Source organism: Apostichopus japonicus, chromosome 19 (genome assembly GCF_037975245.1).
Source record: "Apostichopus japonicus isolate 1M-3 chromosome 19, ASM3797524v1, whole genome shotgun sequence".
Classification (NCBI taxonomy): domain Eukaryota; kingdom Metazoa; phylum Echinodermata; class Holothuroidea; order Aspidochirotida; family Stichopodidae; genus Apostichopus; species Apostichopus japonicus.
In genome coordinates this window covers 18,475,383-18,488,661 of record NC_092579.1, presented here as the reverse complement: position 1 = coordinate 18,488,661, position 13,279 = coordinate 18,475,383, and the positions used below count along the sequence as shown (strand labels likewise).

The following is a 13,279-nucleotide window of genomic DNA, read 5'->3' as shown; positions in this document are numbered from 1 at the left end:
AGAAAAGACCACCAGCAACAATTTTTGGAGAAAGAAATATCTGTAACTATTATTATTTTTGATCAAAATGCAGAAAATGTTAATCAATGACTGTCAGAAATGTCTTCATCATGTCTGCCTTAATGATATTACCTCCTAGACATTCATAAAATTACCCCCCCCCACCCACCCCCTCTAAAAAAAAAGTTTAATGAAACGTTAGAAAGAATTAGCAATTTTCTTTTTATTTTATTTTAAATTATACCTTCTCAAATCTCCTCTCCATCTTTCGAATGGAAAGAAAAAAGGGAACTGCAGAGAAGGTAAAACATTCATTTTGAATTAATATTAATGTACTACGATAGATGCATAAACCAGAGAATTAATTTTGCCTCTGCTAGCCGTTGGCACCGTATATAACGTTAATTACTAAACATTTATCGCCATTTGCGACAGGAATGATATTAATGCGATAGATGATAATGCACTCGGGTGGTGTTCATTGTCTGTCGCACATTAATCATGCTGTAGGCTATGTATGTTTATCATTATTCGATCCCCAAGTGGCGGCCGAAAGCTTTCAACTCTCTTCCTGTCATTAAAACTAGTATCATTTCTCCCCCGTTTTTTGGTTGTTGTAGATAATATTAATGTTGATTACTTGCGTATCTTCATATGCTCGACTGCGGACACAAGGGACGCCTAATGGGACAAAAAACGCTATATATTTATGACATGTTATTTTGACATAACACAATGTTACTTTCATGCTTAGTATTCGTTGAAAATATTGTTTAATGGAAATGTTGTATTTGTTCTTCTTCTTCCTGTCATGTGACTTAATTTTAATCTGTTTCGTTGTATTACTGAAAATTCAGTTATTAAATAAACCTGCCGACTTGATAAACCTATACTATTTACTCAGATATCTAATAGGGGTTATTTTGATCTAAATAGTTATTTTATCTAATTATCTAATATGGTTATTTTTCTTTCATTATTTCAGTTCACTGCATTGTATGGAGATTAACCGTTACATTGTGGCAGGGGTAATGGAGGCAGTTGCCCAGGGGCACGTGCCTACCTTGGTTTATGAAGAAAAAAAACTAAAATTAAGTGCCCATTTTCAAATAATTTAAAATAACGATTCCCTGTTTCTTTCGTAAGATAACGTACCCTTTTATGATTTCTTAAGAAAGAGGTGGCCTTTTGTATTACAAAACAAGAGGGTAATGCCAGAATCAATTCTGTCGAAATGTTTTGAGATAACTTTTTGGTTTTTCACCTCAAAGCAAGATAATATGTAGCACTGGCGTTCAATATGTTGGCCATCCAGATCGAAACCTCTTCCGCCGCCTCTATATAGCCAGTGTAGTTTTTTTTGTGTGGAAATGACTCTTTCAACTCGTCGATTAAAGTGACTGAATTATTAAGTCTAATACACAGAGCAGTAATCAGTAAAACTCTTTAGGATAATAATAATAATAAAAAATAAAACAATACATATCTAGAGTCACATATGACAAATTTGATATGGTGAAATGCTCTTCATTGTCATACAAAGATGTACTGTTGTTTAAAGATAAATATAAAAATCTCATTAAAACAATATGTTTTGGATGAGTTATTGAATTTAAAGAAACAATTTATTAGCATTAAGGCCCGAATTGAGGACATGACGTCATTACATCACGTGTGACTTGGAGAAACCTTAAACAAATATATAACAAAGTTTTAAAACTGAAACCGAAATATATATATATATATATATATATATATATATATATATAAATGAAAATCGTAATGAGTTGGAAAATCAAGAACAGTGAAAAAACTTTCAGCTCCACCGGGATTCGAACCACGGACTTTCCGCTCTGTACGCGGACACCTAACCACTAGGCTATGGACGCTGATTGTATGTCCAGAGGTTCGAAACCGGTAAGGATTTCCGTAATTCCACTGTAGGCGTTTGTCACCTGTATATATATATATATATACCTATATATAGACCTATATATATATATAGACCTATATATATATAGACCTATATATATATATATAATTGCTTACACTCAAAAAAATGACCCCTTTTTTGTATACTTTACGACAAACGTTGAATAATGAAAATATGGCCTAAATTAAGAAGATTTTTACTTTTTATTTTTTACATTTTTATTTTGTTCGTGACCTATTACAAGTTTACCAAAACTTCGACAGTCTCTTGTTGCGTAAACGTTACAATTTCAACCCTCGTAAACTATCCTTTCCATAATTGTAAACATGACATGTTAACCTACTCGCATAGCTCCACCGACAGAAATTAAATTATGATTAATATTGACGCCCTGACGAGGCGGTTCTCGTGCGTGCGTATGCATTTCAAACTATATAGACACACGGAACAACAGGAGAGCACTTTCGACTGATCCATAGAGTATTATGGCCATTAGTAACTTAATTTTTTCCTGTTGTTTCTTGCTAGTGATGAAGTAGTTTACATCAGATAACCGCATTGACAAGCTCCCGTGAATATTTTACATGGTCAAGGAAAACAGTACTGTTCAATAATTGAGGGATCTTCATGATTCTGGCGAAAATGAAAAACAAAACGTGGAGACGCTCTTTTGGAGTTATAGATTGTCTCAGCTCTTCTCCTTCATAAACTTTGCGTCAACATCACATAAAAAACAAGATTCCTACTCTGTTCTCTAACAGCGCCAACGGAAAAGACGGAGAGAGGAAAATGACAATTTGATTGGGACTAAATTGTTTGGTTCGTGACTTATATTACGAGTACGTACATAGCAACACTTGAACTACTCGAAATATTATCCTATAGTCTTCGAAGGAGGCAAGATGTTGGCTTTCAATGAAACCGACCCTTGCGGAAATATTCATACAAACCAGGATGTCAATAGTTACCAATCGGATCCAAATCATACCTATTTTAACATCGGCCTCGTAACTGGTTTCTTGTGCGTCTTCATCGTTGGGATGTGCGGCAATACAGTTGTCATTTATTTATCGTTTAATCCGACTTTATCTAAAGCAGTCTTTACTATGAATACGTACATCTTTCATCTGGCTCTTGCAGATGCCTTATACGTCTTCACGAGCCTGTTCTTCACGGTGACTAATTTTAACAGAAAAGGATGGATATTTGGTCATTTCGGTTGTAAACTGATTCCAGCGATTGATATCGTGACCATGCACGTCAGTGTCTACGTGTTAGGAGTTCTCAGTTTAGAAAGGTATCTCGCTCTTGTGAATCCGATGGTTATTAATCGATACAGGAGCTGGTGTTACGCTCGAGTGGTGTGTGTGGTCATCTGGTTTTCGGGACTCTTCTTAGCCTCACCATTTACGGTGATGATGGAACTGCGCGACGTCGCTGGCACCGACGGCGGCGAGTCTTGCATGTGGTCACGAGGCTTCGAGTCTCACCGGCATTACATCACCGGCGTCTTCTGGGTCGTGTTTGCGATACCATCGTTCGGGATGATCTTAACGTATTTCCTGATCTGTATTCATTTCGTGAAAGTGGGACCGAAGCACAACAGCAGTGCAGTGGCATCGAGATCTAAACGAGGCGTTGTTTCCATAGTGATATTGATCGTTGGCGTTTATTGGCTGTGCTTTACGCCATTTTGGATCTATCAGATGATGTTACTTTATGATCATTGTAGTACGTTTGATCAAAACAACGTCATGGGATTAATCACGCTTATCCTTTCGTATCTGAACAGTTGTATTAATCCATTCCTTTACACATTGTTACCTAGAAAGTATAATGTCTGGCGAAAATCGAGACGAGATCGGCGTCGTCATGACACCGCATCGATACGACTACGCCATTTTGATTAAGCGAGCCCGCAGCAACAAAGAGTATATGGCGCGAAAGGAAACTAGATCCGAGAATGGTATTAATTGCGTTGAAGTTATAAAAAAATAACAAAGTAGGAAGAGAATGAAGCACTATTAATTTTTCGAGCACGTGTGATCATTGAATGTAGAATTTATTTTCCTTTTTTATTGAAGGAGTCTAACAAAATGTTGAAGGTTTGCAGTCTTGTTCAAGGCCTCTCACGTTAATGTAATAGTATCGTAAATAGGTGTGATTCTTTCTATGTATGTATAAATATATGTATAAGTATATATATATATATATATATTTATATATATATATATTTATACATATATTTATATATATATATATATATATATATATATATATATATATATATATATATATATATATATATATATATATATATATATATATATAGTCACTCTACAGTGCAGGGAATCTTTACAGTGAAATCGCTGCTACTACATAGTTGCCTTTTGGTCTCGTACATTTCTTTCTATTAACTCCTTTAACATGTTGTGCCTATACATTATGCTTACACGCGTTTACGTCTGAGCTTCTATTTCATTCCTTACCAAAATATATTCTATTGGACAGTTTTAATCAGATAGCTGTTTGGTATGACAGAAATATGGCAAGGCACCATAACAAGTTGACTTACATATCATATATATGTTGTTTTTTTTTGTGCCCAGTTTAATATTATTATTATTATTGAGATAAATGTGTTTATAACATTCACTGAGCGGTTTAAGTCTGTAAACTGCCTTTTTTCATGTCGTAATGTATCTTGGTTGTTGTTAGTTTGATGTTTATCTTAATGCGAACCAAAGTTGTATGATTGTCTCGTATTACTATACATTATGTATTATAATGCATTGTACATAGTATTTGTTACAATAACTGAGAATTAAATTAGATAATATATATAATTGCTCGTTCCTCAGTTGCGTACGAAAGCTTTACGCTTTCATCTTCTACTCGAAGCTAAGCTTTAATTACTTCATTTGATAGAATTATATTTGTAAGTCGGTATATATATATATATTAATTTATATATATATATATATATATATATATATATATATATATATACATATTTATATTTATATTTATGTATATATATTTATATCAGAGTGTTATACAAATTGCGAGTTCTATCAGACGATCTTCCAGTCACTCTTAGAGCTGCGATCCATTTTTCAGACCGGACACTGGAAACGGTTGAAAAAAAGGTTGAAGAAAATTGGTAACCTTCTGACATTTACTTTGAAGTGAAAGCCTATACACTTTCCGCAAATGCATATGATTAAGAAGGAAAGTTAAAATCAACTAAAAACTCAAATTTATAAGGAGAACCCATTTTGAAAAGCTCATTATTATTATTATTATTATTTATTCCTACCTTCGTCAGCTAAGGAAAAAAGAAAAACCTATTCCTATATTCACCATACTGACACACTAGCGTTCAATAAAGGTCACTTTGGTTATCCCAAGGGTGTAATGGTAATATCCTTGTCTTCATGGCTGATGGTCACACAGATACACCGCATATAGTAACAGGGAAGTTAGAATTGCCAAGAGTATAGTGATGGCAATAAATAATTGCTTCAAGCCACCTTATTTATCACTTCTTCGAACTGATCGCTTACTGTAGCATCATCTTCTACTTTCTCCATTTAGATATGAAGATGGAAAGGTAATCATTTTTAACGTAAGAACTTGAATGCAGCTTTCGTGATAACGAATTCTACCTAGGCCCTTTATTTTCGGTATGTTGACCAAAGTATGTTACTGTCATAAAATTTCTAGGCTATTGTATGTCCAGAGATTCGAAACCGACAAGAGATCAATCATGCTAACAAACTCGAAAATCGTTTATGATTCACAATTGGCTGCATCATTGCCTATCTCCGATATATATCAAGAGGGTTTTGCTAACAAACCGAAAGATTTATATCCTACAACCTTCGCTCTCTGGCCCGACGGAAATTCTGAGGTATGCCACCCCCACCCCTCCCTCCCCTCGCCCCAACCTTCCTTCCTCCCTCCACTTCTTCTCTCTGAAGGATAGCCAAAGAAATCTTGCTTTTTTTTCTGAGAATTATCTTTATTTCAACTTACCATGGAAAGCACAAATAAAGTAACAACAATTTTCATTTTGTTAGCCCTCTCTCATATCGGGCTGTAGGATGCCCCGGGGGGAGGGGTGGTGGGGTGGGGACAGGAGGTGGATGCTACCCCATAATATTTCCACTTCTTTAAATAAAGTAGACCTACGATAATGTGAACGTCTGGAGAGTATGAGCTATTTCAGTTAGTCAAAGCAAAATGTTCATATCATTTCTTCTGATTTCATTAGTCAGTAGTGTGTAACCTCAAGATTCTAGGCACGTTTTGTTAGAATGACGTTCAAAAAGAACATAAGGATTATTTTAACCACTCATCACATATGCACGATCGCAGATGAGATGACAGTGAGTTTGTTTTGGTTTTCACTAGTTTTGTCAGAATAGCAATAAACGTCGAGGGCTCCTAAGATTCAACCTGCGTGAAAAGTGTAGCATTCTAATTCGAAACTACGGTTCACATATAAATGTATTACTTCTATGTGTTTCATGCATGCCTAACAGTTTCACTATTAGTCCCTATATCAGAGTCCCCAGTCGCCTACACGGCCCACCCACTCAGCTCATTTGGCCCCCGGTAGGTCCCTTTATGGCATGTAAAACAAATACTGAAAAATACTGATAAATATTTATATACTATAATAATAAAACATAATAAATAAAACAAATAATGATAAAAAATGTAATGATAAAAAAGGGAGTGTTAGCTCAGTGGTTAACGCCGGTGCCTTTCAATCATAAGGTCCCGAGTTCGAGTCACTCCAAGATTAATGTATGTCGTCCAGTTACAGAGTTGTTGACAATTGACAATTCATAATCATGGACGTTAAAATATGAATCTAAGAGACTGACTTCGGTCAGCTTGCGGCTTTGATAAGCCAATGGTGGCTTCTTCTCGAGTTCCTGCTTGCAGGAGGATCTAAAATGCAATACATACAAAAACATACAAAACAAACCTAACAATTTAAACCTAACTTCCCCATATGGATTCGTATGTGTGGATTCATATGTATGTATTCGTATGCAGGGTGTATGCGTGTGTATGTATGTATTCATATATATATGTATTCGTATGTGTGTGAGCGTGTATTCGTGTATACTTGTAATACATATATGTGAATGTATTTATGTTGCAGGTATTCCTATATGACATTCCAGGTATACAGAGTCAAGCCTGAACCCCATGGTGTAGCTATACCATCACCTCTGGCCATGAGTTCCACAGAATGTTCCGTATAGTCATTTTGGGAATAACTTTCTATAGTGTTTCCTGTACAACCATGCAAGTTGGAATCTTATTTGTGCTTCCGTCGAACTGTTTATTGTTCTCTTATTATACACTACCCGTTGGGAGTCAACTCAAAGAGGAGTCCTTATTCTTCCTCTCCTTTTTCTTCTTCTGCAAAGCTCTTTTTTCTTCTCATTGTAAATTCTTTATTTTGAAATTATGTGGAATACTGGCATAACACATGCTAAGAATTGAGGTTAAATTCTCCCTTACATATGTTTGTATGGCCCACCAATCATTCAAATAATTATTTCCAGGTATATTCACTTCGAATTCTTACAAATACTTAATATTCGTGACAAATTGTGGTTACTCTTCGAGTCTATATCAAATTCACGGTTGTGAATTCTACTTTGGATCAATTTCATTTTGGTTATTAAATCACTTCGTAGTATACTTGTAGCTGGATTAAAAATACATCAAATGGAGCAATTCATCCAACCAGCTTTATTCGTATAGCCTCTGGGCAACATTATGTCCGCAGACTGAGTCCAGGCAAAGCAGAGAAAATCGCAGTAATGCAAAGAAAGAAAGAGAGAAACAACAAACCACATCTGTATTTGAGGATCAGTTAACAGGTTGAACGAATATTCCTATTTATCCTCTCTCTTTCTCTCCACCTCTCTCTTTGTATAAATATATATATATATATATATATATATATATAAATATATATATATATAATATAGGCCTATATATATATATATAAATATTTATATATATATATATATATATATATATACATATATATATAGTTTTAATTGGGAAATTTCTAACCCCCCCCCCATTTTCACCAAATTATAGTTTCAAATTTTGTGCTTTCGGCCAATTCCTACAAATTAAGGTGTTTCTTTTTTAAGCCAATCAAATCACGTTGTCCAAAAAATAAAAGCAGTGACATTAACTGTTTACTTATTTGTAAGCTTATAGTTGGACTTGTATGATTGCTGCTATATTAAATAAATACAAAACGATTGTGCTCTCATTTGCATTAAAAAGCCTTATAAGGTAAATTTAATGGTGTTTAAACAACGTTCAATTCACCACAGACCTGTAACTGTATCATTTGGAGACAGAATAAAATATTGATAATTGGCTTCAGAATCTTGCAAAATCTGCAATTCGTTTTTTATTTCATTTTGTTTAGGAGTACCTTATAAGCCAGGGAGACATCCTTATAATTTAAAAGTATTACATTTCAAGTTTATTATATATACGCCTTTAAATGCAGATAATGGGAATTCCATTTATGCGAACAAGCAGATGCTGTTACCGTAGACACTGAATATCTATACTGAATGTAATGCAACACATTAACATAACCATGGTCTCTCGCTTTAACACGATTTGCAAAACACAACAATATACAACAGCAACCCACACAAAGAAATAATTCGAACGAAATCAACGTATAGACATTTTTTCAATTGTTGGAAGTAATAATTCATCCATAGTGGATGATCTATAAACCAAGACATAATAAATCAACTGTACCTCTTTGTTTACTGATATTAACCAATTGATCATTTAACTTTATATACCTCTTTTTTTTCTATCAAAACGTTGGAAAGGGGATCAGTATTTTGCTCAGATGTTACAAAATACCTCATTCGAGCCAAGCTAACGGATGACTTTGAAAGCGGAGTAGGGGGGAAAAATTGGTGAATAAATTCTTAGTTGAAAAAAAAATATCAACTATCAATCTCTTTAGAATGTTTCTAAATTAGTCAACGTGACACATACTGCAGTGCGTCTAATTGGACTACTATACATTTTACCTCATTCTGTGAAGGGGTTTTTATATTTAAGACCTCGAAAATAACACGCAACCCTCAGTATAAGTATAATAGGAAATTCGTTTGTTTCAGAAAACCCTGGAGAAAGAGAAGAAAGAAAACGATAACTCAATTAAGAATTTGGAAACACCCGGAGGCGGAGAACCTCAGGAGGTAGGAATTGCTTTCTTCCCTACAGAAGAAGCAGTTTTGAAGAAGGGACCGTAGAATGCTGCAGATTATCATGTCTACAAATTTTGCCAAAGAACTCGAAGACTTTGGAAAACTTTATATCTGGGGGGTATTATAGTATATCCGTGCATCTGGGATGGTACTAGACTGTTCCTATACACACTAATGTTTCTGAACAAAGGCGGGTGAGTATCGATACAACCTTTATACATCTGACATGGGAATATTTGGTATGGTGTATAAAATAATATATTGTTGTGCTTGATTGGTTCATTGCAAGCGTCTTATTTCATTGTTTTTTTTTTTTTGGCGATTTTGATGAATTAATGACACAAATATTATGTTGAAATACATTATAGTTTGATTTTCGATCAAGGATGATATCGCGAGATTATTGCAAATAGAACCCAAATTCCAGATGCTTTTACAAAAAGAGTAAAAGAAAAAAGTGATAATAAATTAGAAGGGGTGTGAACGTGACAAAGTGACTTTAAGGAGATGAAATTATTGGTGTTGTCCTTTGAGAAAGTTGTAAAGCAACTTCAACCTAAATAATCTAGAGACTAGAAATGGTGTTTTTATGAGAGGCCACGTGACACATTTCCCACGATTTTCGACCACATTAATACACTACGGTTCTTTTGAATATCATATATATTGGTTTTTAATGTCAAATTGATTGGTATAGGTAATGAACGTCCAAAAAAGTTGCTGTCTCTCTCCCTCTATCTCTCTGTCTCTCTCTCTCTTTATATATATATATATATATATATATATTTATATATATATATATATATATATATATTTATATATATATATATATATATATATATATATATATATATATATATATATTGGATTGTCACTGTATATATTTGATAGATTAAGTGTGACGTTGAATGGTCCTAGAGACAGCACTGTTCAGCGGTGTATAAATTTACGACTGTCGCGACACCACGCCAGCTTGAAACCATTCCTGAGCTCCCCCTCCCCCTCCCCCTCCCACTCCCCCTCTCCCTCCCTCCGGTGTCGGAAATAAAAGGTTCATGCAAAACACAAGTTGCTTCTTCATAGTTCGGACGTAGAAATTTGCAGCGAAATAATGACATCAGGCAAGACAATAGGTTACAAAATGAAATAATACAGAGTTGCATCAAGAAGACATCACCATGATTGAATTCAGCATTTACATATTACACGGAAACGATTGATAACTCGGCTATCCCTACTATAGGAGGTACAGTTGATTCTTTGATAAGAACATGTCAAATCAAGTACATCTCTCAGATCATTTAGATATAAGAAACATCACATGGTTCGCTGAAGTGATTACAAGTTTACTGCATCATAAAAATACAGCTTTTTTACGTAAAGATTTATTTCAAGTGAAAGTCATCGTAAACAGACATTGCAGTGCGAGTACCACAGCATGATTACGAGTACAAAAAGAATTCCAAATGGTATGAGTACCGGTACCAGTAGGAGGCTCTAAACACCCAAATGGAGTACCTAGAATAGTTGGCACTCGGGGCTGACTTTCCTTTGTTGCCGTCCTGGGGAAAGGATCAAATTGGGAGGGGGAGGGGGTTGTTTACGTAAGGTGGCTTAGATGCAAAAATGGTGCCATCTTTGGCAAAGCTTTGAAATGATAACACAATGATTTACAAGAAAAGGGAAACATTGGGGGGGGGGGCGGGCGGGGGGAGGGCTGTGACATGCCGCCCCCTGAATGATACCCTGGGCGGACCCCCGCTTCCACTTGGAAGCTTAGAACGCCACTGATAAGCGCGAGTATGAGTACTCCTTATTAGATTACAAAAATGAACCCGAGTCGGCGTATACGAGTACCAAAATAGTGAGGGCGACATTTTAGAATACTGAGTCTGAGTACAGATTCACTATATGAGTACTACGTCTGCTTCAAGCAATAGTTGTTAGTATAGACGAGTAACCATAGCCTCTAATACTCATTTTCAATACACGCCATTGTTTGGTAAACCTACATCTCCCAAAAAACAGTAGAGAAAGTTCAGGCGACTGACGTTAGGTTTCTTAGATTTTAACCTTTAGACATTTACCAAGTAAATCATTATGCTCAACACCGGTGTGTCCTTAACGGGCCACATGTACGACAATGCAGGCAACAGCTTGACTTAATCGTCTCATTCCAACAATCTTACTACAGATACCATCTACCATTTTAAGTGACATCAATTCTGCGATATATTGAAAGTCACCTTGACCCCCCACCAACTCCCTCCCGCCACCAAAGTCAAACGATACACATATCATAATGCTACAAACGTGCTTCTTGTGTTAATCCGTCATCTTTAATTCATCTTACATTAGGTAAAGTTGTAGTGATCCCTGCAGCTGCTCGAAAAAATATGAATAAATGATTATTAGTGAATCCTGCAAAAAATCACAGAGAAAATAACAAAACATATTAGATAAAAACTGCACGGGTGAAGTCAAGAAAAAAAAATGTGTAGTCTGTTACATGTTTTCGGTTTCTAAATCCAGATATGGATATCAAAAAAAGTTAAAGGATTGGTTCAGGTGTCTGACATGTCTATCTTTGTATGAAAGAGCTTAAAAAGACAAACAGAATAGTGAAGAAACTACCAAGATATATCATTCTCCGTTAAGGAGATATCACATTTTGAAGATTTCAAATTTCTTTGCAAATGACTGGTGTAGAAAGACTAACTGTGAGGGTGTGATGTCACATCCTCACTTCCTTAACATGGGGTCAATATATTTCATTAAAAAATAATTACACTTTTTTTTCACAAATCTAAAAGAATATAATCAAACATTCTTCAGATGTTAAATCTCAAATACTTCCCTTGACACATAAGAAATCTCCTGACGTATATTTTGGTAGTAAGTCATAAAATCTTACAAAATATTTTAATAAAATAGCAAAGACTTTTCAGGAATGCGAGGATATGACGTCACAGCTAGTCTGATTTCAGCAGTTTCTACACAATCAGACAGAACTTTAAACTTGAATATCTCCTAAACGGAAAAAAATATTTGAATAATTTCTTCACTATTGGGTTTTTTATTGTCCTCTTTCATATAAGATAAACATTTGTGACACCTGAACTATTCCTTTAACGAACTTGGGAATATTTAAACAAACCGTGCAGTTGTGTACCTAACAAAATTTCTATCCTTATTGCCATTTCCATGGCAACCGTCTCAAATACGACTCGGCCAATGACGCACATGCATCTCCTGGCGGGTCAGCTATTTGAACTAGTTTGGTGCTTTTTTGGACTCCGTCTCCGACAGGGGATCCCAACCTACGTCACTTTCAAATCTTTATGCCTTTTGGCGATTCTTTATTAATTTGTTATAATTTGCAGTAAATATAACTGGCATGCGTTAATGAAGTTGTAAAGAAGATTTTGTTTCAAAACATTTGCAATACTACTAACTTGCTATCCGAAAATCTTAAATAACATTAGACGTGTCGAGAGACTAGATCGCTGTCTTAATCAACCGATTCAATTCCCATAATTGACTTTCATTCGTATCACTCAAATTTCACTTAAAGGAGTCGATGTATGATTTCATAATATCAGCCAAGATATATTTAAATGCAGTTGCCAAGCTTGGTTAAATGTAATTTTTTTAATTCCCTATGGACATTTTTAATAACGCTAAATAAAATTGGGAAAAGACTAAAACTCGAACTGTTCATATATTGGTATTAAAACCTGCAGATTATTTTGGGTTTTCGTTTAATTTCTAGTTTTGACGCGACTGTCCTCTTTCAAATATAAAACTGATATATAATATATATGTATTCAGGTTTTTGAAGGAATGTCTATGAAGATTGAAATGATCGGAAACGAAGAATCCTGCAAAATTATCACGAAATGATTTTTTTGTGTGTGTGGATATTAAATCGTAAGCGGAACCGAGAGCCTTTTTCACCTACATAATTACCCTCTTTACAAATAACATAGTAGAATATGTCAATGGCATTGCTAGAATCACAAAAAAAGGAAGGGGTTCGTAGGCCACTGCATAGCCA

General features: G+C 35.0%; 1 protein-coding gene across 1 annotated transcript; it reads left to right on the top strand.

Moving 5' to 3' along the window:
- Window positions 1–2,262: 2,262 nt before the first annotated feature.
- On the top strand, window positions 2,263–4,092 carry LOC139960691 (urotensin-2 receptor-like). Its single transcript, XM_071959252.1, has one exon. The coding sequence runs from the start codon at window positions 2,836–2,838 to the stop codon at window positions 3,841–3,843; it is 1,008 nt and encodes a 335-aa protein (XP_071815353.1). The 5' UTR covers window positions 2,263–2,835; the 3' UTR covers window positions 3,844–4,092.
- Window positions 4,093–13,279: the final 9,187 nt, after the last annotated feature.

Coding starts and splice junctions, on each gene's coding strand:
- LOC139960691 (XM_071959252.1), top strand. CDS start 2,836: ATGTTGGCTTTCAATGAAACCGACCCTTGCGGAAATATTCATACAAAC.